The sequence below is a fragment of the Scyliorhinus canicula genome, chromosome 11, assembly GCF_902713615.1.
Source record: "Scyliorhinus canicula chromosome 11, sScyCan1.1, whole genome shotgun sequence".
Taxonomy (NCBI): domain Eukaryota; kingdom Metazoa; phylum Chordata; class Chondrichthyes; order Carcharhiniformes; family Scyliorhinidae; genus Scyliorhinus; species Scyliorhinus canicula.
In genome coordinates, this window is record NC_052156.1 from 151,376,336 (window position 1) to 151,403,643 (window position 27,308).

Sequence of the window (27,308 nt, forward strand, 5' to 3'; positions counted from 1 at the left end):
CAACTGTGCTCATCACTATGCTACTGTGCTGCCCACTCAGGTCACTCAGGAAATTACTGAAACATCTGTCTGTTGGATGTGGGTGAGAGTGGGGGGGGGGGGGGGGGGGGGGGGGGGTGGTGAGTGGTTAGTGGGAGAAAATTGCAAACGATTGAAGGAAGATTGTGTACTTTTTTTAAATTTAGAGTGTCCAATTCATTTTTTCCAATTAAGGGGCAATTTAGCATGGTCATCCACCTAACCTACACATCTTTGGGTTGTGGGGGTGAAACCCACGCAAACACGGGGAGAATGTGCAAACTCCATACGGACAGTGACCCAGAACCGGGATCGAACCTGGGATCTCGGCGCCGTGAGGCAGCAGTGCTAACCACTGCACCACCGTGCTGCCCGGCAGATTGTGTACTTGATCAGTCTGTGCATGTGTCTAATTCAGGAAAATCCCTAAAATATAAGCAGCCAGTACAGAAAATCACTTGCTTTTAGGAATTGCTGTTGTTATTTTTGATCAATTGCACATCCCACCACCCCTCACTCCCATCCCCATCAGTCCCCACTGTCAAAATGGATCCACTCCCACCTGGATTGCAAATCTAAACTCTGCTGTTTTTGACCATTTATTGAGAGATTGTAAACACTTTCCCAAATTTCCAATTTCCATTGAGTTGAATAAGAATGCATGGTACGGCAAAAGTGATGCGAGTAACGTCCTGGTAACCACCCCATAATCTGAAAGATAACCAATTGACCGCCTTCACCTATGAATATTTAACATGCTCCTGATCAGCTGCAACAAGCTCATGTCTGAGTCAGATTGTTGCAGATTCAAGACCTGCCCCAGAGTTTTAACACACATTCTAGGCTTACACTTCAGTGTACCACTGAGGGAGTCCTGAATTGTTAGAGATACCATTTTTGTGGATGAGATGCTAAACATCTGCCTGTTCTTAATGATTTTGGTGAATCGGACTTCCGGTGGCGGCTATGCGGAGCTAAGTCGCACGTTCGGCAGCTCCCGCTAGCATAGGACTTGTGGGCTCTTTTAAGGGCCCCAAACGGCGCTGATCCGACGATTCCCGGTGTGTAAAGGGGTCTGGAGCAATACCCCCTGGGATTTATGGTGCGGACCTGGAGTGGGGCGAGGAAAAAAGCGGCAGCAGCTCCCCTGGAAAAGCGGGGGAAGGTGGACAAAATGGCGGCCGGTGGAGCCCCCGAGGAGTGGAGGCAGTGGGCGGAGGAGCAGCAGGCGGCCCTTCTGTGCTACTTTACGGAGCTGAAAGTGGAGTTGCTGGACTCTCTGAAGGTTACGACAAGAAAGCTGCTGGAGACCCAGACAACCCAGGGTGCAGCGACCCTCGAGTTGCAGCAGCAGGCCTCTGAGCGCGAGGATGAGGTCTCGGCCCTCGTGGGGAAGGTGGAGATGCACGAGGCGCTCCACAAAAAGTGGCAGGATCGCTTTGAGGAGATGGAGTTTCGGTTTTGCGGATACTGGGCCTCGAGGAGGGGCTGGAGGGGTCGGACCTGCCGGCCTATGTGGCCGTGATGCTGAACTCGCTGGTGGGGGCAGGATCTTTCCATCTGCCCCTGGAGCTGGAGGGGGCCCACAGAGTACTGGCCAGGCGGCCTAAGGCGAATGAACCCCCGCGGGCGGTGCTGGTGCGGTTCCATCGGTTCAGTGACCAGGAGTGTGTTCTCCGATGGCCCAAGAAGTTGAGGAGCAGCAAGTGGCAGAATTCGGTAGTGCGTATCTACCAGGACTGGAGTGCGGAGGTGGCCAAGCAGAGAGCTGGGTTTAACCGGACGAAGGCGGTGCTCCACAGCAGGCAGGTGAAATTCGGCATGCTGCCGCCTGCACGCTTGTGGGTCACCTACAAGGACCGGCATCACTATTTTGAGTCCCCGGAGGAAGCGTGGGCCTTTGTGCAGGCTGAAAAGTTGGACTCGAACTAGAGATTGGGGATTGTGGGGTGTTTTTTTGTATCACTATTTATGCTGTTGCTGGCTATTCGGGTTTTTTTGTTCAAGCTTTCATCTGGTTTCCCGTGCTACGGGACGAGGGGGTGGAGCTGGAGGCAAGGGGCGTGGATATCAGTTCCGTTTTCCCGCGCTGGAGCAGTGCCAAGGAGCTGCTGCTCCCATATCGGGAGGGGTCGGAGTTAGGGCGGGAGCTGCCGGGGTCAGCAGAAGTCAGCTGGCTCACGGGAGTACTATGGAGGGAGCGTCGCGGCTAGGAGGGGTCCTAGGCTGGGGGAGGGGAGATACCGGGTTGCTGCTGGATTGGCCAGGGAGGAGCTGGTGCGGGTCGGGGTGAGGTTCTATCGCCGTGGGAAACGGGGCAAGTGGGGGGTGCTGGCCAGGGGTGAGCAGTTGATGGGCTATGGCTAGTCGACGGGGGAGGGGGGGGGGTGCCCCCTGATCCGGCTGATCACGTGGAACAAGCACAATTAGGATGGACAACAAATGCTGGCCTTGTCAGGGAGGCTCACATCTCATGAAAGAATTGTAAAAATCTATTTACCTCTTTCTCTACCACTTTATCTTTTCAATGTCTTTGTTCACTCTCACTTTTTCCTTTCTATCCCTCTATCAGTCCTTCTGTTATTCTCTCTCTTTCACTGTCCATCTCTTGTCTCTCATTCTGTCTTTCTTACTACATCTCTCTCATTGTCTCTCTCTCTCTGTCCCATGCCTCGTTCTGACTTCTTTATTTCACAGCCTCTCTTTCTTCTTGTCTCTTGTTCATTCAGTTTCTGTCTTTCACTTTCTTTTATATATCTATTTCTGCTATTAGTTAAACTTCACAACATGTAATTTCTGAGCGCAGAGTGCTAAAGTAACATCTTGTCAGATGTCTCAGATATTCGTGATGCAAAGGATTTTCAGGGGATTATTTTTGTGGGATATTTCAGGGGGATTTCCTAGTGGAGTTGACAGGGCAGGTTAGAAGAATGTCCATGATCATAACTGTTGTATTGCAAATATATATACTTTAATTTTTTTTTAGAGTAACCAAGTAATTTTTTCCAATTAAGGGGCAATTTAGCATGGCCAATCCACCTAACCTGCACACTTTGGGTTGTGGGGGTGAAACCCACGCAGACATGGGGAGAATGTGCAAACTCCACACGGACAGTGACCCAGAGCCTGGATTTGAACCTGGGTCCTCAGTGGTGTGGGGCAGCAGTCCTAACCGTGCTGCCCCCTCATACATATATACTTAACACTTTACTATTCAAATCCAAGCTCTAAGAATACAGTGACTATCTTGTGCAATGCGACTGCAACACCATAATTCAGAACATTGGGAAGAGATCTCAGATCTTGTTCTATTTCCTTACATATTACAACCAATAATGCCCAGCTTTTAATCAAATTTATTTTTTTCTTTCTATAATTTCTTTGATGTAACCCACCACAAAATTCAGGGGAAATCAATCAAGGCTTACAGAACCTCAAAAATGATCTCAGGGAAAATGCTCAAATGTGACTAATTAACCAGCAAACGGAAGTTTTGACTTCTTGCCCCATTCGAACATGTTAAGCTTGTTCCCATTGACAGTCCGAACACTAATAAGCCAGGTTGGCTGAGCAATTGGAAAATGATCTGGAATACTGCAATCCTGTCTGGCTCGGGGATCAAAGGGTATCACTTGATTCCAATCTTCCCTTGCCAGGTATGTCACCTCCAAGCCAATTTGGCCCTGGAAAATTCTGCTTTATCTCCAACTGCCCCCAACCATACTAATGAAGAAAGTGAAAGTTGATAAGGTATACAGCCAACAAGATATCCAATCACATCAATTTCCTACTGTGTTGGTTAAGTTAAAATGACTCCTGGGTTAGTCATTGTTCTGATGTGATACTGGGTTGGTGTTTGACAGACATTCAGTCTGTTGTGAACCCATTGTCCAAATATTAATACTATTGAAATCCCATCAGGCTCTTTTTACCCTGCCCCTTTCCAGTTCTGACTCTGAATTTCCTCCTGCTACATTCCCATTTCATAATTACCCCTCAATTCCCTGTGTGCAATCCCTCCACAGCCCTTCCAAATTCCCTATTTTCCTTTCTCTGGCTGAAATTCTCTTTCCCAAAGATGGGCAGATTAGGTGGATTGGCCACGCTAAATTGCCCCTTGGTGTCCAAAGGTTAGTTGGGGTTACGGGATCAGGATCGGGTGGGAGCGTGGGCCTGGGTGGGGTGCTCTTTCAGAGGGTCGGTACAGACTCGATGGACCAAACGGCCTCCTTCTGCACTGTAGGGATTCTGTGATTCCCACCCTTCCCCTCCTCCCAATTTGCCCCTCCTCCCAATTCGCCCCTCCTCCCAATTCGCCCCTCCTCCCAATTCGCCCCTCCTCCCAATTCGCCCCTCCTCCCAATTCGCCCCTCCTCCCAATTCGCCCCTCCCCTCCTCCCAATTCGCCACCTCCTGCTAGTTTCCTCCACACCTGTAACCATTTGAATGAGGTCGTGGGGGCGGGTGGGGAAACAGGTGAAGAACAACCTAACCTGCTGGCTGAAATTGAACACCTCCCATTGTTACGCAGCGTGATGGACATCGTTTGCGAGCAAATGGGGATGGCGGGTTGACGCGGCCGGACCAATGGGAGGCTGTAGAGGGCGGTTCCCGCGCGGGGGGGAGCCCGGGGCGCAGGTTCGGTTGATCTGTAGCGCAGGCTGGTCAGTTACCGGGGAATTTCCCCCGAGGGGGTGTTTTTATAGTTAAGGTAAAGCCAGTGCCGGGAAACGCCAGCGTGGGTAATCTTGAGCTCTCCCACACCCGCTGCAGCCAGGAGGAGGATGCTGTAACGCAATGACATTGTTTTGTAGTGGGACCGTCTTCTGATTTCAGTCATTGCGCCCTCAATCCAGGGGAATCATTATGGCTCGAACCCGGACGCAGGGCGAAGATTTCACCTTCGTCAACCCCGTGGTTAAATATTTACTGTTTCTGTTTAACATGTTGTTCTGGGTAAGTGACTCATCTTCGTTATCTCTCGAAACCCTGAGCTACCGGATTTTGTGTGTTAAAGGGAGATCTTCGTTATCTCTCGAAACCCTGAGCTACCGGATTTTGTGTGTCAAAGGGAGATTTCTGTCTGCGAGCTCGGTATTCTTTTAAAGAGGTTGTAAACTTGCAGCTTGGCAACCTTGTCCCTCTTCTTAGTCCAGGCATGTCCCCCCCGGGGACTACAGCGCACAGGCACTTGCTGTTTCTAATCCCTCCATTTCATTCAATCCACTGTCAGGCCAATCACTGGGGGATTCCTCTGTGTTCAAAGAATGGGCATTTTTTAAAAAATGCTGGAGATCCCCTATAAAGCTTCGAAAAATAATGCTGTTCACTGCTAGAAGAAAAATGTTAATCATTTAGTATGTTAGTTTTCTGGGATTTCCCAGCCCTGCTGCCAAATATTGTTTTTAAAGAGGTCTGTGATTAAAAAAAATATATATACATCTTTCTCCCCATGAATGAAGACAGAACCTTTAATAATTGCAGCAGCCTTCAAACCACTGGGGCTGGTTTAGCTCGCTGGGCTAAATCGCTGGGTTTTAAAGCAGGCCAGCAAAACGGTTCAATTCCTGTAACAGCCTCCCCGGACAGGTGCTGGAATGTGGCGACTAGGGGCTTTTCACAGTAACTTCATTGAAGCCTACTCGTGACAATAAACGATTTTCATTTCATTTCATTTTCAAACCGTTGCCTTGACCAGCACAATGGTTTGGGACTAAGTCACGGGCATCAAAAAGATACATTAATTCTGATTCTCGCCCTGGGGCTAAAAGATTTGCCAGAATCATTTCTGCTCGTGTTAACTCTGGTTACACTGAATCTCCAGTTACACACCTGACACTTAGCTGACTTCCTCTTGTGAATGTGTTTAGATTGAGTAAATGTCAAACATCCTCTCTCATCGACCTCTACCCTCCTGCTCCCAATTTGAGGAAAATTTTAATTTGTCCAGTGTCTGTCGCGCTTTCCAGCCAATGAAATACTTTCTGTTGTGTAAGTCACTCTTGATGAAACGTGGCTGCCAATTTACACACTACAATGTGCCACCAACAGCAATATGATAAACTCTTGAACATGCTTACCAAAATGAGCAGTTTATTTTATAAGGTGCCGGGGCTTGTTCCTGACACTGCGCCTGTCTCATTTTTAAAAAAGGAATACAACAGCAAAAATACTGCAGATGCTGGAAATCTGAAATTAGAATGGCAGGAGGGTGGCACGGTAGCACAGTGGCTAGCACTTCACAGCTCCAGGGTCCATGTTCAATTCCTGGCTTGGGTCACTGTCTGTGTGGAGTCTGCGCGTTCTCCCTGTGCATGCGTGGGTTTCCTCCGGGTGCTCCGGTTTCTTCCCACAGTCCAAAGATCAGCAGGTTAGGTGGATTGGTCATTCTAAAATGGCCCTCAGTGTCCAAAAAGGTTAGTTAGGGTCACTGGGTTACAGGGATAGGGTGGAGGTGTGGGCTTAAGTGAGGCAATCTTTCCAAGGGCTGGGGTGGACTCAATGGGCCGAATGGCTTCCTTCTGCACTGTAAATTCTATGTAAAAGCAAATGGCTGGAAATGTTCAGGTCCGCATCTGTGGAGAGGGGAAGAGTTGCTGTTTCAGGTCTGTGACCTTTTCAGTTACATTTGAAAGGGATTTGATTCCAATCAGAAATAATCTGGTGTTTGGCCCTGTCCCCTTCTGTCACTTAACTGAGCTGGGGTATTCGGTTCAAACCATTTTCCTGATCCTGCATTCAGCCGTGACTCCCCTGGGTGCACTGTGTGGGTGAAAATGATCAGTGGTGCTATGAGTTGGCAAGGTCTGAAATGTTAATCTTCTGTTTATTTTTGACTTGTGATAAATACCTGTACCCAATAGAATAGAAATGGACTGCCATTTGTATCCTCGGGGGTGGGTTCAGCAATGGTCTCGCTTCCTGCACCATCGTAATGATTTGTCTCTGATCCCTTCCTCTTCCCCCTGTTGCTACTTGGTGACATCATCTGCAGACTACTTTATTGCTACTTTTCTTGACCCCCGCACTGACTGTGCTGTCTGACTGCTTGCCTGTTGTGCAGCCTCCAGCTAAACATTCTGAAGATCAAAATATCAGTCACTGCCAAAAATTCCATGGATTGGACTCTCTGCCCTGCCGCGCCACATTTCTGTTTCAGCACACCGGTGGGAGGCTCTGTTACATTGGCTGGTCAATGGGGTTTCCCATTGTGGGGCAGCCCCACGCTGTCAGGAAACCTTCGGGGCTACCGGCAAAATGGGGCATCCCACTGCCGGAGAATCCAGCCCCATATCCTTGACATCAACACCTCCATTATTGTTCTCGTGTGCCGACCAGAATGACAGGAGGGAAAATTATAGATTTTGGTCTCTTCTTTTTGCCTAGCAATTCCCTCCTTCCTTGGGCCGCTGTCTTGGGTTGAACTGGACCAACAATCTCGGTGCCTATTTGCCAAACTGAAAATGAAAAAATGAAATGAAAACTGAGAAATGGAAACTGACCTTCCAACTCCATATTCCACATTGTGATTGTCACCTATTTCCACCACTGATGTGCCTCCCTGTCTCCACCCTCCTGTTAGAACTCATTCCTTTGTCACCTCCAGACTATTCTATTCCAATGTAGTAAACAGAGCATCATGGAATTTCTCAGCTGGTCAAGCAGCATCTGTGGTGAGAGAAACCAGTCAATGCTTCAGTTCAATGACTTTCCATCAGATCTGCAGACCTTTTGAATGTTAACTCTGTTTCTCTCCCTAGATGCTAACTGACCAGATGAGAGCATCCAATGTTTTTTCATTCTTGTATAGGTTCAGAGCAGCCTTTGGTTATTCCACTCAGCCAGCTTCCCATCCTCCATCAGCAGAATGGAACACTTGGAATTTCAGACCAATTGTATTGTGGAAGCTGACTTAAAATTTTAACAATTTGGATCTATTTTAATAGTGTCTTTGGGGCAGCACGGTGATGCAGTGGTTAGCACTGCTGCGCCACGGTGCTGAGGACCTGGGTTCAATCCCAGCCCGGGTCTCGCACTCCCCGTGTCTGTGTGGGTCTCATTCCTAATAAAAGCAAATTACTGCGGATGCTGGAATCTGAAACGAAAGGGACAATGCTGGAAAATCTCAGCAGGTCTGGCAGCATCTGTAGGGAGAGAAAAGAGTCATCGGACTCGAAATGTTAGCTCTTTTCTCTCCCTACAGATGCTGCCAGACCTGCTGAGATTTTCCAGCATTGTCTCTTTCGTTGGGTCTCATTCCTACACCCCAAAGATATGCAGGGTAGGTGCATTGGTCACACTAAATTGGGCCCTTAATTGAAGAAAAAAATAATCAGGTGCTTTAAATTTTATTTTTAAAAAACTGTCTTTAACCTGTTTGCCAAAGTAAAAACATCAGTCTAGTGTCTTTTATAAACAAGATCACAGCTTGTAAAGTGGGCTGAAGGAAAGACTGACTCATGTTGGAGTGTTTAAAGGCCTTGGAAAGAGTTGTGGGAGTAGCAGAATGGGCAGGTGCTGGATTTGAACCAAGGAGGCAAGGGCAATTCATAGGGAATGTCCTTTCCTGAAAGGTAGACAAGAAAGGAAATGATTAGGTTTGGTTCTTCAACCAGGTTGTAGATGGTGAGAAATTATCCGGTGAAGGCTGAGACTGGTGGGGTGACGATTAACGGCAGGCGACACTCCCGAGAATGAAGATCTGGAAATCAGTGATTAAGGATCAAAGTACTTGGAGATTCTGACCTTGTGCATTTGGGTCAGGTTACGTTGGGGGTGAAACTCATTGAACTGAAAACACTCGGGTAATGGGGCTGCAAGTCTCTGGGTATCTATAGGTATATCACAATGATACTAAGGATAGAGGGTGGCCCCTGTTTGCTCACTCACTCTTGACTCTGGTGTTCTGAGTGGTCACCCACACTGCCCAGCAGTAAGGCCGGCCCTGCATGACTGATACCCAGGGTCCACAGACCCCAGTTTGAAAACCACCACCAAACTTGAAGCATTGAATAGAAACCCTGAAATCCTTTTGCATTTTCTGATGGGATGAAGTTCCACCTTTTCCCCAGATATGACTTTATTTTTAAAAATGGTTTGAGCTCTTTATATCTGAGCTGCATTAAACCTTTACTTCAGTTGCATGCAGTGACGGGGGCTGGTTTAGCACACTGGGCTAAATCGCGGGCTTTTAAAGCAGACCGAGGCAGGCCAGCAGCACGGTTCAATTCCCGTACCAGCCTCCCCGAACAGGCGCCCGAATGTGGCGATTAGGGGCTTTTCACAGTAACTTCATTGAAGCCTACTCATGACAAGCAATTTTCATTTTAATTTCATTTTCATACAGTGACGGCAAATATTATCAGCCAGAGCCAGCTTTGCCGAAGAATGTTACAGCCTCACATTTCACTCCAGGGCAAACATGTAATCGAGGCTTGCGCTCCAGTCTAATGTTAAGGAAATGCTTGCATTGTTGAGGCATTGCCTGTTTGTGCCGCAGGATCTTTACATCAACTAGCTGAGGGTGAGCTAGGAGTTCCCCAGTTTTTTTTTGTGGTGGGAACAACAATTAATGTGTAAAATGCCCCGTGCTACATTGGAGAGGCCCCATGGATTCCTGCCTAATAGGGCCTTGAATAGAAAGAAACTGTATTTTTATGGAACCTTCCACAACCTGAGTACTTGCAGCCATTGAAGCACTTTCTGAAGTTAACTCACTGTTGTAATGTTAGAAAGTAAAAGCCCATGGGATCCAGGGTAATGTGGCAAATTGGATCCAAAAGTTGGTTTAGTAACAGGAAACCAAGGTCTGTTTCAAATGGTGTTCCACAGGGTTACTGGTGTTGGGACCCCACTGTTTGCGGTACATATTTACAATTTGGTCTTGAATATGGGGGCACATGATTGGGACATTTGCAGGTGACACAAAACTTTGGCGTGTAGAGGATAGTGTAAGCTCCAAAATGATATGGCTCTGGGTTGTTAGAGTGGACAGGAAGGCATCAGATGGAGTTCAACTATTGAGTGCGAGGTGATGCATTTAGGGAGGTCAAAGAGTAAAAGGGAATACACAATAAACTGGAATATACTGAGAGGGGTAAATGAAGTGAGGGATCTTGGCGTGCAAGTTCACAGGTCCCTAAATGTAGCAGTAAAGATAGATGAGGTTGTAATGAAGACATGTATGGAATGCTCTCCTTCATGGCAGAGGTATAGAACACAAAAATAGGATTTACATAGAATTTACAGTGCAGAAGGAGGCCATTCGGCCCATCGAGTCTGCACTGGCTCTTGGAAAGAGCACCCTACCCCCTACCCAAGGTCGACACCTCCACCCTATCCCCATAACTCGGTAACCCCACCCAACTCTAAGGGCAATTTTGGACACTAAGGGCAATTTAGCATGGCCAATCCACCTAACCTACACATCTTTGGACTGTGGGAGGAAACCGGAGGAAACCCACGCACACACAGGGAGGATGTGCAGACTCCGCACAGACAGTGACCCAAGCCGGAATCGGTCCTGGGACCCTGGAGCTGTGAAGCGATTGTGCTATCCACAATGCTACCGTGCTGCCCCATATAATGATGGAATTGGAGAGAGTGCAGAGAAAACGTACTAGAATGTTGCCGGTGCTGGAGAGGTGTAGCTCCGAAGAGAGATTGGAGAGGCTGGGGTTGTTTTCCTTGGAACAGGGCGATGGCAGCACGGTGACGCAGTGGATAGCACTGAGACTGCGGCACTAAAGACCTGGGTTTGAATCCCGGCTCTGGGTTACTCTGTATGGAGTTTGCACATTCTCCCCGTGTCTGCGGGATTTCACCCCCACAACCCGAAGATGTGCAGGGTAGGTGGATTGGCCACGCTAAATTGCCCCTTAATTAGAAAAAAAGAAATAATAATAATTTCTTGGTACAGGGCTGAGGGGTGATATGATTGAGGTATACAATATTGTGATGAGTAGAGATAGACAGAAGGAACCTGTTTCCCTTTGCAGAGTTCAAAAAGCAGGGATCATAGATCCAAGTGGCCGAAGGTGTAGGGGGGGCGTGAGGGAAAACATTTTGACACAAGGTGGGTGTCTGGCATTCACTGCCTGAGTTGGTGGAGGAGGCAGACACCCTAAACTCGGTTTTAAAAAAAGTACCTGAAGGGGTGGCATGGTGGAACAGTGGTTAGCACTGCAGCCTCATGGCACCGAGGATCCGGGTTTGATCCTGGCCTTGGGTCAGTGTCCATGTGGAGTTTGCACATTCTCCCTGTGTTGGCGTGGGTCTCACCCCCACAACTCAAAAAATGGGCAGGGTAGGTGGGTTGACCACGCTAAATTGCCCCTTAATTGTAAAAAATAATTTGAGTACTCGGAAGTACCTGGACCTGCACCTTAAGTGCTGTAAACTGCAGGGCAATGGGCTGAGTGCAGGAAGATGGGATTAGAAAGGGCTCCTGGGTGTCTTGAGGTCAGCATGAACAAGATGGGACGAAGGGCCCCTTCCGTGCTGTTATCTTTTCTACGGTTCGAAATGCAGCAACCAATTTGCACACAGCAAGATCCCACAAAGCGCAACGTAATATTGTGGAATTCTATCACTTCAGTATTATTTGCATTTTATGATTCAGATTATTGGAATTACTGGAATTACATTTTGCACGCAAGCAATTTTAAATAATCAGCTCCTGGATGTTAGGACAGAGTGTTAAGTCTGTCATACCACGTGCCCAGCCTCTCACTGGCTGGTGGCTTCAAAAGGTCAACTGGGTTGCCATGATGTTAAACATTCACTTATGGAAGTTATAAAACGAATGGTATTTATATCTTCAAGGACAAACGGATGCCTGACATATTTAGCTCCTGCTTTCATGTTCTCTTGTGGTTTGGAAGCTGAACTGCTGTATATGTTGAACAACATATTAAATTATGTGGGGTGGGGTAAACAGCAGTGGAGTGGGATTATGCTGGGTGGGATAAGGATATAAGAGCTGGTGGGGAAAGTGGGATTAGTTGGGTAGAATATTAAATGGTTCGGATAGTGAGTGGGATTAGACAGCGAAACAGCAGGACAGACCCAGGTATGCTAAATGGCTTTCACGGGTTTTGAAACATTTAATAATTCTGCACTTGCCTTGCCTTCACTAAATTGCCACAAGTAAAGGAATGCTCTCAAACTCACTATTGCGTGCAATGAGGATGTAAAACTGACATTTGCAGTTCAGTTCTGAGCCAGTCTCGACTAGTTTTGGAACCAGTGGTTCCAGCCTAGCATCGCGCTGGTTTCTATTGGATACACTGATCACAGTCACAGCTGCGCACAGGCTATACAATTGTCTTCTGGCCTTGGATAGGGAAGGGCAGATTCTCCCTGCTCATTGTAGGCCCTGGGTGTGAGTAGTTGTATTTCTTGATGAATTGACCAGCTATTGTACTGGGCTGGGTGTTGGCACCTGGGGCAGAATTGACGAGGGTGTAGTTAATGGTTTTAGGATGGGAGAGGAAGAAATAAAATCTGGTTTACAAAAATGGGGGGGGGGAGTGCAAGTGTTTTTTAAACCAGCAATTTACCCCCACTGAGAACTGGAACAGTTCACCCACACCACCTTGCGGCAGCTAGAGATGGCCAGCAAATGCCAGCCTTGCCAGCAATGGCTGCAGCGAGAGAGCAAAGTAACAGTCCGATTCCTGATCTTTGTTGGGAAGCAGGTGGGTATTGAGAGGCCAGTTAGTTTTTAAAAATAAATTTAGAGTACCCTTTTTTTTTCCAATTAAGGGGCAATTTAGCATGGCCTATCCACCTACCCTGCACATCTTTGGGTTGTGGGGGTGAAACCCACGCAGACATGGGGAGAATGTGCAAACTCCACACGGACAGTGATCCAGGATCGGGATTCGAACCCAGGTCCTCAGCGCCGTAGTTGAGCCAGTTAGTGATATTGTTAAAAGTAGATCACTGATTACTGGAATCTGAAAGATAAACAGGAAATGCTGCGCGACCTCAGCTGGTCTGACCGCTTCTGTGGGGAGAGAGAGAGAGGGGAACTAACATTTAAAAGTCTGGTGACTCTTTGTCAAAGCTAGAGAAAACTGCAAATAGGATCAGATTTCAACTGTGGTTTGGGGTGGGATGGGGAAAGCAGTGGAGCTGGATAGAGGGCCAACCATAGGTGGAGATTGACAAAGATGTCGTGGGCAAAAAGACAATGGGGATGTAAATGGTGGTGATAATGACTAGAAGGGTGCTGATAGTGGCACGTTAAGAAATCAGAATGTGTTCATGGCTGAACAAAGGGGAACAGCGAACAGATGGCCCAAGTGGGGGTGGGGTAGGGGAGACGATGGTGAGGAGAAAACCAATCGATGGAAGAAATGAAAATAAATTGATCAAAATGGGGTGAAGGTGGAGGAGAGAGTTCACAGTCTGAAGTTGTTGCAATCATGTTAAATCCAGAAGGCTGTAACGTGCTGAACCTGAAGATGAGGTGCTGTTCCTCCAGTTTGTGTTGGGCTTCACTGGAACATTGCAGCAGGCCAAGGATGGATATGTGGAGCTGAGAGCAGGGTTGTGTTGAAATGGCGACAGGGAGGTCTGGGTCCTGCTTGCGGACGGATCAAAGGTGTTCTGCTACAACGGCCTTGCCAATGTAGAGTAGATCTATGGAACATGGGCATTTTCTGTTTTGTAGGTTGTATATTGGTCTGGTCCCTCTGCTTTACTGGGCAGGGAAGATTTTGAGGTGAACGCATTATAAGTATGTTAAAAGTTTATAGACCAGGGCTGTACAAAATAACCCCTATGGGTGGATTAAGTTGGCTGCCAATGTTTGTTCTGACTTTTTAATCTGTGTATGGCCTATTTGCGCTGCATGGTCCTGGACCCCACAGCATGAGGGGAACATTGCCCTGCTGCCACTTACTGCCTTGGAGCTCCTCGCAAAGTTCTAAATGAATAATATTTCAGCTAATGTGACCTGTTTTGAAAGCACAGCATTGTATCAGTAAAGTGGGACAGCTGAGATCAGGCCTGCCAGCCAAGGGGGCAATTTGGGATAAGGTTATTTTGGCCGTATATTGTAATCTCCATGACTCCCTCCCTATGGAGGTATAGTTCTAACTGTGGCTTCTGTGATGGGGGGGGGGGGGGGGGGGGGGGGGGGGGACTGATGTGCTCATGTCAGGTTGTAACTCAGGGCAGTTTTGAATTTGAACAGGATTGAGGTTCTGCAATGTCACTCAGTGTTGAGCTTTGGCAATGAAGGGGAAGAAAACGGGCTTGTGTTTATATTTATACATATCATACATTCGCCTCAAAATCTTCCCTGCCCAGTAAAGCAGAGGGACCAGACAATATTTAAGCTATTACAAAAACAGGAAATGCCCATATGACCTACTTTACATTGAAGAGACTAAAAGCAGACTGGGTGACCGTTTTAGCAGAACACTTTTGATCCGTCTGCAAGCAGGACCCAGACCTTCCTGTCACTGCCATTTCAACACCACCCTGCTCTCAGCTCCACATATCCATCCTTGGCCTGCTGCAATGTTCCAGTGAAGCCCAACACAAACTGGGAACCCAGACCTTCCTGTCACTGCCATTTCAACACCACACTGCTCTCAGCTCCACATATCCATTCTTGGCCTGCTGCAATGTTCCAGTGAAGCCCAACACAAACTGGAGGAACAGCACCTCATCTTCAGGTTAGGCACATTACAGCCTTCCGGACTTAACATTCCAGACTTGTATTGTGCCAATAAGTGTTTTATAGCCAATTAAATATATTGGCTGCTACGTTTCCACCTTACAACAATGTGCACACAGCAAAGTTCCACAGTACAATTAGATGGAGAAGGCTGTGGAATCCGAATAGACCTCCAATAAAATGTTAAACTGATGTCCGTCTGTTTTCTCAGATGTAAACGGTCCCATCGTACCTTTTCTGCGAGAAGTGAGGAATTTCCTCTGCTATTTAGCCGATATTTATCCCTCAATGCCTCCTATAACTTGTCATCTAGCCTCGAAGAATTTCTAGTAATGATCACGTTGTTTGTAGAACCTTGAGCACAGATTGGCTGCTGCATTTACTCCATTTTAAACCTAAACATACTTAATTTCAGACTAGTGTGGCCGTAGGCATAAACATACTTAATTGACTGGAAGGCACTTTGGGAAGTCCTGAGTTCGGAAAGATACTATCGAAATCCTTCACTCTTTCAAACTTGAATAACTAACATGTCCTCTTGCCCCTCCACAGTGCAGCCAGCTAATGTCCATGTGTAATTGCCCTCGGGTCTATAATGCTTTGCAATATTTATTTCTCTTGGATTCTGTGTCAGCTGTCCCAACCTGCTCCAGCTTTGTGATGGGAAAGACACTGGAGATTTGTTCGCACAACCTTTCTATCCGATTGTCGGGATGAGGGTGGGGACGAATGCTGTGAAACGCGTAACTAGAGAAGTAAATTTCACCAATAGATCACTTTGTCAGACACAGACGAACAAATGAAGGTCTATTATGTGCAGGGAGGCAAGGGAAGCAGGAAGAGAATGCATTAGTAATATGAATGCAAGTGTGTGGTTAAATGACTGTCTCTAGGGATCCTTGGAGTTATTGATAGACCCTTGTGGAGCCATCTTAAACTGCACCTGTTGAACATCATTCCTCAAAGAGACTGAAAAGTTTGGAAGTTATGTTAATTTATATAAAGCTTTATACTTGGGTGTACTGAATTCCCTTCTGAGTACTGCACCGCACCAAGATTATATTGGCCTTCGAAGGGATGCAGCAAGGATTAATGAGAACAGTATTGGGCCTAAAACCGGTTCCTATTAGACAGGTTGCAAAAGATTAGACTTGTATTTTCCGTGCATATGGATAGAAGATTAAAGTGTTGTTTAATCAAACTATTTAAGATGATCAAAACAGTTGACAACTTCTCTATCTATTCTGTTTCCTCGTTAATTTAATAATCTTTATTGTCACAAGTAGGCTTACATTAACACTGCCATGAAGTTTCTGTGAAAAGCCCCTACTCATTATATTCCAGCGTCTGTTCGGGTACACAGAGAATTCAGAATGTCCAAATTACCTAACAGCACGTCTTTTGGGACTTGTGGGAGGAAACTAGAGCACCCGGAGGAAACCCACGTAGACATGGGGAGAACGTGCAGACTCTGCACAGACAGTGACCCAAGCCGGGAATCAAACCTGGGACCCTGGAGCTGTGAAGCAACAGTGCTACCCACTGTGCTACCTGTTGAGAGAATCCAGTAAGGGGGGCATAAGCCTCAAATTAGAAATAGGCCATTAATGGGCGATATTAAATGTGAAAATCTGGAACTTTTTCCCACACAAAGCTGTTTGAGGTGTCAATTGAAAATCTTCGAATTGAGATTGATTTGTTTGTTGGGTAAGGACGGTAAGGATATCGGAAAGGTATAGAATCAAGGCAGGTAAATAGAGTTGAGATGTAGTTGAACCATGTTCTAAGTGAATGAAGGAATAACTTTGAAAGGCGGAATGGCTTCCCTCTTAATCCTGTGTTCCTCTGACCCATGTCAAGGGTCTGTTCGCTATCCTGTATGTATTCGAACGTAACCTGTTAAGGGGCACAGTTTTTAGCCATCTTTCCCCACCTAGTCTGTCTATATTGCCCACTTGGCCAAACCTGCATGTAGAGTAGCAGTCTCCTGTTGGCTGCAGAGAAAGGTGAGCTGAACCCTAATCACCCCATGCATGCATGTAATATCTTTGAGATAATTTAGAGAACCTCCAAGGTGTCTTTTCAGTAATGTCTAGTTTTTGGCTCCTCTACATCATGAGTATGCAATGGCTCCACAATGTGTCTTCAACAGGCCCCCTTCTTCTGTCCTTCTCCCACCATCCAGTGTTGAAAGTGAACCAGATGATCTATATATGCGAGTGACATTGGTTTGCTCTATTTTATGACAGTGTTTATTGTGTTAAACCGATTACAGGGAAGTGTAAGTGTATTGGATAGAGTTCATGATGGGGGCGATTGTGATGGGGTTTGTGTGTGGGCAAGTGAATGAATGGACTGATTAATCTTCATTATCCTTCCTCATTATATTTATTTCCACAGTTTTCTTGCTCCTCTCCTGATGGTAACTGGTTCTGAGGAACCAGCAGACTGATGGACTCTGGTTATATTCTGGTTTGTACCTGGAGAGGTTCAGGGGCTGGGAGGGAAGAGAATGGGAAGTTGGAAAATATCAAGTGTTTGACAGTCCCTGTGCGTTGGCCATCTTCAAACGTGAGTGCTGCTGAACGATTTGACTATTGTGGGTATCAAAGCCCTGCCAGATCCCCTTCCCACATGCTTATCGGACGCAAACTGTGCACTTTCCAGCAATGTTAATTGGGTAGTTGTCAGCACCATAAACCCATGTGCTTGTTGATGGGCTGGGCTCAGGATTGGCAATCTGCTCAGAGCTATCTTGCTGCTAGTTAATAAAAAGTGCATGTGACAAAAGATGGGTGACTTCCTGCCAGGCACTTGGGTTGACTCTGAAATGGGCTGTAGCTGCTTTTGACTCCAGCTGCAGCAGGAGCAAACTTTCACCCCTCTTGATCGGAGTCAGATTTGAATCTGTGTGGATGAGAAGTGTTTAACTCACTTTTATCAACCCTTGAACCTACTAATTGGCTCTTGGCCCTGTTCAATTGTTGGAAACTGAATAACTTAGTTTTGTGGCAAAAACGTAGCCCCTATCCCCTCTTCCTCCCACCAACAAACCACCACAGTGCTGAATCCAGATTCCCAGCAATGTGTGGACTGATCCTGCAGCTATCCCCTCTTAAAGCAAAGGCATTCTGCAGTGTAGATCTTAATAGGCTTGGCTGTGAACATGAGGGTTTACAGACTGTGAAACGTGCTATCTGACTGGAAAATGCACAGCAATGCCAGCGAGCTTGGCCAACAGCACCATTTAGTTGCACTGGACAGGAAAGTGTGGCAAATAGGAAACCGGGAAAGCTCTGGAAATATACCAGGATCATGGCACTGTCTGCTTGTGGGAGGGGAGGGATGGTGTGGGACCTAATTGTCCAGAGTATTATGAAATGAAACAATTCCTGCTGCTTCCCAGTGACTAAAGGATTAAAGATGAGTGAAAAAGGAAATGCAGACGGATTGGATGTGTGCATGATTCTTTAAACATAGCCCCACCCTCAATGTCTCTACAATCTTATTTAATCTTCCAACCAGTTTGGATTTGCCTCCAGGCACCTTATTATCCCAAGCCATTCACCAGCTTTCAAAAAGTTTACTGATCAGAGGCCAGACAGTTTACGAATCCTAATGAGTTTTGGAGAAGTTTAAAAACTCAAAGCCAGGTGTTTGCTCAGTGGATACCAATCCTGCTTCTGAGATTGTGGGGGTTGCGAATTCAAGTCCCTCTCTGGGGTCCCAAAATTCAGACTGGTTGAGGGATGATGTTGAAACGAGGTCCCATCTGCCGCCTCGGACAAATGCTACAGATCCCATGATGCCATTTGGAAGAAGAGTAGGAGGTTTCACTCGTGCCCTGGATGATGTTTACCCCTTAATCAACATCACTTGGTGCAGATATTTGGTCTCTTTTTATCACCTGCTGTTTGAGGGGCCTTGCTGTGTGTGAATTTGCTGCTGATATTTCCTACATTTCAACAATGACTTTACCTCAAAGAAAGAACCAGCCAGGACAGACGGTGGCGCAGTGGTTAGCACTGCTGCCTCACGGCACGGAGGTCCCAGGTTCGATCTCGGCCCCGGGTCACTATCCCGTGTTTGCGTGGGTTTTGCCCCCACAACCCAAAGATGTGTAGGCTAGGTGGATTGGCCACGCTAAATTGCCCCTTAATTGGGAAAAATGAATTGGGTAATCTAAATTTATTTTTTTTAAAAGAACCTGCTGGGCATCAAGGTTGTGCAGTGGTTAACACTGCTGCCTCATGGCACTGAGGACCAGGGTTCGATCCCGGCCCTGGGTCACTGTCTGTGTGGAGTTTTTTTTAAAATTTAGAATATCCAATTCATTTTTTCCAATTAAGGGGCAATTTAATGTGGCCAATCCACCTAACCTGCACATCTTTGGGTTGTGGGGTTGAAACCCACGCGGACACAGGGAGAATGTGCAAACTCCTCACAGACAGTGACCCAGGGCCGGGATTCGAACCCGGGTCCTCAGCGCCGTAGGCAGCAATGCTAATCACTGTGCCACCGTGCCGCCCGTCTGTGTGGGGTTTGCACATTCTCCCCGTGTCTGTGTGGGTCTCACCCCCACAACCCAAAGATGTACAGGTTAGGTGGATTGGTCACGCTAAATTGCCCCTTAATTGAAAACAAAAATTGATTTTTAAAAAAGGACGAAAAAAGAGAAGCTGCATTTGCATAGAGCCTTTCCTAACTTCTTTACAGCCGAAGTGGTACTTTTCTTGGGGTGCAGTTCTTCCAGTCACGACCAAGTTTCAAATGACCAGAGGACTGACTTGAACCCAATGGGGTCTGTGGAGAGAATCGCAGGAGTTTTTAGAATGAGTGTAGAGCAGCAGGATGGCAGAGCTGCCATGCTCCTGTTAACTCTGCACCCTATATACAGTGTGATGTCTCGCCCAGCTTCTCGATTGACCCTGATCTAATTGAATGGTAGAACGGACACGAATGGCCTCAGCCACGTGGGACTGGTTTAGCACAGTGGGCTAAACAGCTGGCTTGTAATGCAGAACCAGGCCAGCAGCGCGAGTACAATTGCTGTACGGACCTCCCTGAACAGGCGTCGGAATGTGGCAACTAGGAGCTTTTCACAGTAACTTCATTGAAGCCTACTCGTGACAAGCGATTATTATTATTATTATTATTATTATTATTATTATCCGGGTCCTGAAACTCAGCAAAAGTTGAATGATTGTCCACTGGGACCATCCTGCATTCAAATGGAAATTTGGGCAGGATTGTCTGATCAGCAGGGGGTATGGTTAGTACTCCCAGTAGGAGGAACGGAATTGAGACAGATTCCTTGAACAGTGAGATAATGAGCACTCCCATGTGTGGGGCAAGCTCTGGGGTGTTTCTTGCTGATTACATTTCCTGCCCTGATCAAATTCTCAGTGGAGTGTTTCATGATTGGCGGTCTTTAAGAAATGGCTCGTGCATTGGAATATTCACGGCTTGGGTACTTCAGTGTTTAGAGAGAATGTAAACTTCCTCTATCACATCCGAGACTATTCAGTCGTGAAGAATATTGAACATTTGCATGGCCAAATCAGCAAGGCTGAAATGTACCGGGCCTACTATATGTTGGTACATCAAGCATTAGCCTGTAATTTCCTCAGAGTGGTACTCACTAGAGCAGTGCTTCTCAAAGTGTGGTACGCGTACCGGTGCCGGTACGTGAGCCATCATCTGTCGGTACTTGGAGTGTTTCCCGAAAAGAAAGAGACAGTAATCCTGGATTGGCTTGTTTCGCTTACCGGTCCCTGGCACATTGAAAAAAAAAACTGCTGGTACGCCACATCAGATAGTTTGAGATGCACTGCACTAGAGGATTGCCACTTCAGAGGGACTTGCCTTGACTGTCCTCACTCAGGCCGGGTGAGGTAGAAACAGCGATACGCTCCCTGGCTACGGCACACCGTGGTGTAAATGAACGCAGCGAAGGGTAACATTACTCTTTTTTTACAGCACAAGCTGCCATAAAGCAGGTGTTTAAAGGGATTGCTGAAAGGGAGAAGGTTAGTTTCAAAGGAGGTTCTCTGTGTGTGTGTGTGTGTGTGTGTGTGGTCTTTAAAATAGTTACTCTGAAGTTAGAAGTGCTTTTTTTGAGTAGCTGAGGGTAAAAGTGGCAGACCCAGTTTTAGTGATTTGAATCGCTTTTTTGGGTGGTTCCCAGCCGAGTGCAGTTGTCCAGGGGAAGTTAGCAGTTCTGGACAATTGCCAGGGGACTTCAATAGGGATTCCCCAGCACATCATTGGATAACCCCCCCAAATGTGAGGCCAGGGAACCAGGAGGTTATGGCTTGTATTTTATTCTCAAGTTCCACCAAACAGTGATGTGGCTGTCATTTTGTTGATGTTTGGGGTCGGAACCTCCAATTGATCTCCATCACTCCACTGTGTAGCCATTCGGACACCATAGCCCAAGATTGGCACGCGGCCAATGTTGGAGGAGTTGTGCAGTTGTGTGGTTTTGTTTTGACCTGACACGTCTAGTAGCAAGTCAGAATGAAACAGTTGAGAGTCTGAGTCCAGTCGAGGGCTGTAACCCAGGAGAATGAGTTAATTTGTCTGTGTGGTGTTCTCCCTGTGTCTGCGTGGATTTCCTCCCGGTGCTCTGGTTTTCTCCATCGAGTTCCGAAAGACGTGTTTGTTAGGTAATTTGGACATTCTGAATTCTCCCTGTGTACCCGAACAGGTGGCGGAATGTGACACCTAGGGGCTTTTCACAGTAACTTCATTGCAGTGATAATGTAAGCCCACTTGTGACAATAAAGATTATTATTATTAATTCCGGGGCAGCACGGTGGCACAGTGGCAGCACTGCAGCCTCACGGAGCCCAGGTTCAATCCCGGCTTTGGGTCATGTTCCGTGTGGAGTTTGCACATTCTCCACGTGTTTGCATGGGTTTCGCCCCCCACACCCCAAAGATGTGCAGGCTAGGTGGATTGAACACTCTAAATTTCTCCTTCATTGGAAAAAATGAATTGGGTACTCTAAATTTATTTTTTAAAAATTAATTCCACATCTAGACCTGGAACTTGTGCCTTGCTCTTTTAAATTTATACCTTGCTTGGTTTGAAATGGACCTTTTGCAATGAGTGGTTTAATGTGGAAATAGCCAGCGTTGGTTACGGAGTCACAAACTGATCACGTAAACCACAGCTTTACTCCATAATCTGCATATAGATGGCCGCAGAGACACGAGACAATTTAAGACTGAAATTGACAGTTTTGTTGGATTAGGATGTTGAAGGAAGAGCAAAGGCAGGCGAATGGGGTGGGGTACAGATCAGTGATTGTCTAATTGAATGATGGAACAGGCTCGAGGGGCTGAGTGGCCTTCTCCTTCTATGAGATGTTTCAACATTTTGCTTGGTTTGGAGCCTCCTAATAATGACCCATGGGTTGTGTGTGAGACCTCTGAATCCTGGTAGTCAGGCATTCCATTCCAGCAGAGCTTCAACATTGAAGCAAGTTCTCTGAGCAAAGAAAGGGTCCGGGGCTTGTGGGGTGGGGAGGGGAGGGGGGGGGGGGGGGGGGGGGGGGGTGTAAATTAAACATCCCCTGTACTGATCCCACCACCCATACTAGGGTGACTCCCTCTTCATCAGGCAATTTTGGATGGACACTAATCGCTGGCTTTGAAGTGAAAGTTGACAACTCCACTGGATATTATTCCTGGAGGTTTATCACAAGGCATCCAAATCATCGGTCGTGAACATGTCCATCCTCCTGCCGTAGCACCTTTCCCCTGGTCAATCGGAAAGTAAATGAATTTTTACCTGATTCACAGGCAATCCCCTATCTTCCAATGTTTATTGGTTATAAAAATGCATTAAAATAAATTTAATTAAATGACTGATTTTCTTCTGGGTTTAACCTCCATTGCTGTTTTCCACATTTATTATGGAGGCTCTAGGTTTATCCTGGATTGTTGGCAACATTAAGCCTACATCCAAAAGAATATATTTTAGAGCAGAATTGATTGAGGCCTGGGGCAGAATTGATTGAGGCCTGGGGGAAGTGTCTCCCATCCAGGAAGACAGTGAGTTGACATATCCTTTTTTTTAAAAAAAAGGTATCTTTCTAACTAGCTGTTGGGAAAGATTCCAGCCTAAGTTTAAGCTTCCCTATAACCAGTGAGACAATTTACTCTTCCTGTGTAAATCTAATCTGTTTGTATCTATTCTTTCCAGAGTATTTCCATGGTGATGGTTGCTATTGGGTTGTATGCCAGAGTCATGAAGCATGCAGGCAAGTATTATTTTATTTCTCCATTGTTTCCGAAGTTACAGGAGAGATGACGAGATTGTGGATGGGGCAGGTGGGGGCAGGGTTAAGAATGGGGGTGGGGAGGGCAGCAAGGTGGCACAGTGGTAGCCCTGCTGCTTCACAGCACTGAGCGATTCTGGGTCACTGTCGGTGTGGAGTTTGCACATTCTACCTGTGTCTATGCAGGTTTCACCCCCACAATCCAAAGATGTGCGGGGTAGGTGGAGTGGCCACGCTAAATTGCCCCTTAATTGGAAAAAAATGAATTATGTGCTCTAAATTTAAAAAAAAAGGATTGGGGGGCACATGATTTTGTGTGGCCATTGATTGGTTGGGGAGGACTTTAGGACAAATGTGTGGGTGGGATTGGTGTAGCAGGTTCAGAGTTGCAGAGTGATAAGTTTGCTGTATTTTTCAGAGGCTGCCATGGCCTGCCTCGCAGTGGACCCTGCCATCCTCCTCATCGTTGTGGGCGCACTGATGTTCCTGATCACGTTCTGTGGCTGCATAGGATCGCTGCGCGAGAACATCTGCCTGCTACAGACGGTGAGTGACACGCAGGAAACAGCTGGGTGTGGGGGGGGGGGGGGGGGGGGGGCGGCAGAGAGTAGCTATGATTGAATACCAGGTGTGGTTAGGACCTTGGAATTCATTGCGTGTGCGCCTGTGTGTGTCCGTGTCCAGCTGGGCAATTATCTAAGAGAAACACAATTGCAGGGAACGAGTGGAGGAATTGTTCTTGCGGAGAGCCAGCAGGGTCATGACAGACCAAATGTCCACCTGTTTTTTGTAACCGCTCTATGATTCTACTTCAGAAGCTATTGGTTCAAGCTAATTATGGCAGGTATTGATTTGTGGAGCTGTGTGGGGCCTGGACTACTACAATGGTCAAGTCTTCATCACAATTCTAACTTCCTGTCTGGCACTCAACACCACTTGTTGGAACATTAACATTGTTCGCCCGTCTGCTCTAACTCTAACCATTGTGTGACTGGTGATATTGATTTGCTGTGATTTGATTTTCCAGTTCTCCATCTGCCTGACGCTGATTTTTTTGCTCCAGCTGGTCGCCGGGGTTCTGGGTTTCGTCTTTTCAGATAAGGTATGATTGGACTTTCTTTCATTGAGAATAGTGTCAGTCCGTGGGGCATGGGGGGGGGGGGGGGGTCAGTCCATGGGGCAAGGGGGGGGGTCAGTCCATGGGGCAAGGGGGGGGGGGGTCAGTCCATGGGGCAAGGGGGGGGGGGTCAGTCCATGGGGCAAGGGGGGGGGGGGGTCAGTCCATGGGGCAAGGGGGGGGGGGGGGTCAGTCCATGGGGCAAGGGGGGGTTGGCCAGTCCATGGGGCAAGGGGGGGTTGGCCAGTCCATGGGGCAAGGGGGGGTTGGCCAGTCCATGGGGCAAGGGGGGGTTGGCCAGTCCATGGGGCATGGGGGGGTTGGCCAGTCCATGGGGCAAGGGGGGGAGGGCCAGTCCATGGGGCAAGGGGGGGGGCAGTCCATGGGGCAAGGGGGGGGGGGGCAGTCCATGGGGCAAGGGGGGGGGGGGTCAGTCCATGGGGCAAGGGGGGGGTCAGTCCATGGGGCAAGGGGGGAGGGTCAGTCCATGGGGCAAGGTCAGTCCGTGGGGCAAGTGGGGGTGGTCAGTCCGTGGGGCAAGGGGGGATTGGCCAGTCCGTGGGGCAAGGGGGGATTGGCCAGTCCGTGGGGCAAGGGGGGATTGGCCAGTCCATGGGGCAAGGGGGGGGGCAGTCCATGGGGCAAGGGGGGGGGGGGTCAGTCCATGGGGCAAGGGGGGGGGGTCAGTCCATGGGGCAAGGGGGGAGGGTCAGTCCATGGGGCAAGGTCAGTCCATGGGGCAAGGGGGGGTGGTCAGTCCGTGGGGCAAGGGGGGGGTCAGTCCATGGGGCAAGGGGGGGGGTCAGTCCATGGGGCAAGGGGGGAGGGTCAGTCCATGGGGCAAGGTCAGTCCATGGGGCAAGGGGGGGTGGTCAGTCCGTGGGGCAAGGGGGGATTGGCCAGTCCATGGGGCAAGGGGGGGGGGGGTCAGTCCATGGGGCAGGGGGGGGGGTCAGTCCATGGGGCAAGGGGGGGGTCAGTCCATGGGGCAAGGGGGGAGGGTCAGTCCATGGGGCAAGGTCAGTCCATGGGGCAAGGGGGGGGGTCAGTCCGTGGGGCAAGGGGGGGGGTCAGTCCATGGGGCAAGGGGGGGTGGTCAGTCCATGGGGCAAGGGGGGGTGGTCAGTCCATGGGGCAAGGGGGGGTGGTCAGTCCATGGGGCAAGGGGGGGTTGGCCAGTCCATGGGGCAAGGGGGGGTTGGCCAGTCCATGGGGCAAGGGGGGGTTGGCCAGTCCATGGGGCAAGGGGGGGTTGGCCAGTCCATGGGGCAAGGGGGGGTTGGCCAGTCCATGGGGCAAGGGGGGATTGGCCAGTCCATGGGGCAAGGGGGGGAGGGCCAGTCCATGGGGCAAGGGGGGGGGGGCAGGCCATGGGGCAAGGGGGGGGGGTCAGTCCATGGGGCAAGGGGGGGGTCAGTCCATGGGCAAGGGGGAGGGTCAGTCCATGGGGCAAGGTCAGTCCATGGGGCAAGGGGGGGTGGTCAGTCCGTGGGGCAAGGGGGGATTGGCCAGTCCATGGGGCAAGGGGGGGGGGCAGTCCATGGGGCAAGGGGGGGGGGTCAGTCCATGGGGCAAGGGGGGGGGTCAGTCCATGGGGCAAGGGGGGGGGGGTCAGTCCATGGGGCAAGGTCAGTCCATGGGGCAAGGGGGGGGTGGTCAGTCCGTGGGGCAAGGGGGGGGGTCAGTCCATGGGGCAAGGGGGGGGGTCAGTCCATGGGGCAAGGGGGGAGGGTCAGTCCATGGGGCAAGGTCAGTCCATGGGGCAAGGGGGGGTGGTCAGTCCGTGGGGCAAGGGGGGATTGGCCAGTCCATGGGGCAAGGGGGGGGGGGGGTCAGTCCCGTGGGGCGGGGGGGGGGTCAGTCCATGGGGCAAGGGGGGGGGTCAGTCCATGGGGCAAGGGGGGAGGGTCAGTCCATGGGGCAAGGTCAGTCCATGGGGCAAGGGGGGGGTCAGTCCGTGGGGCAAGGGGGGGGGGGGTCAGTCCATGGGGCAAGGGGGGGTGGTCAGTCCATGGGGCAAGGGGGGGTGGTCAGTCCATGGGGCAAGGGGGGGTGGTCAGTCCATGGGGCAAGGGGGGGTTGGCCAGTCCATGGGGCAAGGGGGGGTTGGCCAGTCCATGGGGCAAGGGGGGATTGGCCAGTCCATGGGGCAAGGGGGGGAGGGCCAGTCCATGGGGCCAAGGGGGGGGGGGCAGTCCATGGGGCAAGGGGGGGGGGTCAGTCCATGGGGCAAGGGGGGGAGGGTCAGTCCATGGGGCAAGGTCAGTCCATGGGGCAAGGGGGGGTGGTCAGTCCGTGGGGCAAGGGGGGATTGGCCAGTCCATGGGGCAAGGGGGGGGGGGCAGTCCATGGGGCAAGGGGGGGGGGGGGGTCAGTCCATGGGGCAAGGGGGGGGGGGGGGGGTCAGTCCATGGGGCAAGGGGGGGGGTCAGTCCATGGGGCAAGGGGGGGAGGGTCAGTCCATGGGGCAAGGTCAGTCCATGGGGCAAGGGGGGGTGGTCAGACCGTGGGGCAAGGGGGGGGAGGGTCAGTCCATGGGGCAAGGGGGGGGGGAGGGCCAGTCCATGGGGCAAGGGGGGGGGAGGGCCAGTCCATGGGGCAAGGGGGGGGTGGTCAGGTCCATGGGGCAAGGGGGGGGGGGGGGAGGGAGGGAGGAGTATCAGTCCATGGGGCAAGGGGGGGGGAGGGTCAGTCCATGGGGCAAGGGGGGAGTGTGGTCCCACTGGGCAGGCACCAGTAAGGTGGAACAGATTTAAAATAATTATGTGTTTAATGAGGCGGTTGTGATCTGGTGACACCAAGCTGAAGAGGTGAGATGTGCAATGGTGCAGGGGAATGGATGGTGAGTTCTCAGGTAGAGCAGGTGGTTGTACATCTGGAGCTTGAGGAATATATTTTTCAGGCTGAATCAATGTGAAGCTTCATATTTTCTTCTAATTCATTTTTACGATAAATGAGCTGTGTATCCCTGGTTACAAGAGCATTGGCACTGGGCTGGCCATTCATTGATGACATAGCTCTCTGTGGTCATGGCAACAAAAGGAGCAAATGTAGCTTTTGACTTGTTTAAAAACCCAACTTGTGTGTGTGAGTAATCGGCTGACGGCAGAGGGAGATTTTGGAATTATCACCACTGCTTTCCGAGAATCGGCACTGGTGGTGTGACATTAATATGTATTGCTCCCACGCTGTGG

The 27,308-nt window shown here is 49.2% G+C and overlaps 1 protein-coding gene across 1 annotated transcript in view; it reads left to right on the forward strand.

Annotated features, from left to right (window-relative positions):
- The first annotated feature begins 4,484 nt into the window (after positions 1 to 4,484).
- The window catches only part of tspan33a (tetraspanin 33a), a 34,038-nt gene continuing 11,214 nt past the window's right edge, over positions 4,485 to 27,308 (forward strand). The window contains exons 1-4 of the mRNA XM_038811747.1: positions 4,485 to 4,974; positions 22,922 to 22,979; positions 23,416 to 23,543; positions 24,025 to 24,099. Of these exons, the coding sequence (XP_038667675.1) occupies positions 4,885 to 4,974; positions 22,922 to 22,979; positions 23,416 to 23,543; positions 24,025 to 24,099 (351 nt within the window). The 5' untranslated portion in view covers positions 4,485 to 4,884. The remainder of the gene's footprint in view (positions 4,975 to 22,921; positions 22,980 to 23,415; positions 23,544 to 24,024; positions 24,100 to 27,308) is intronic.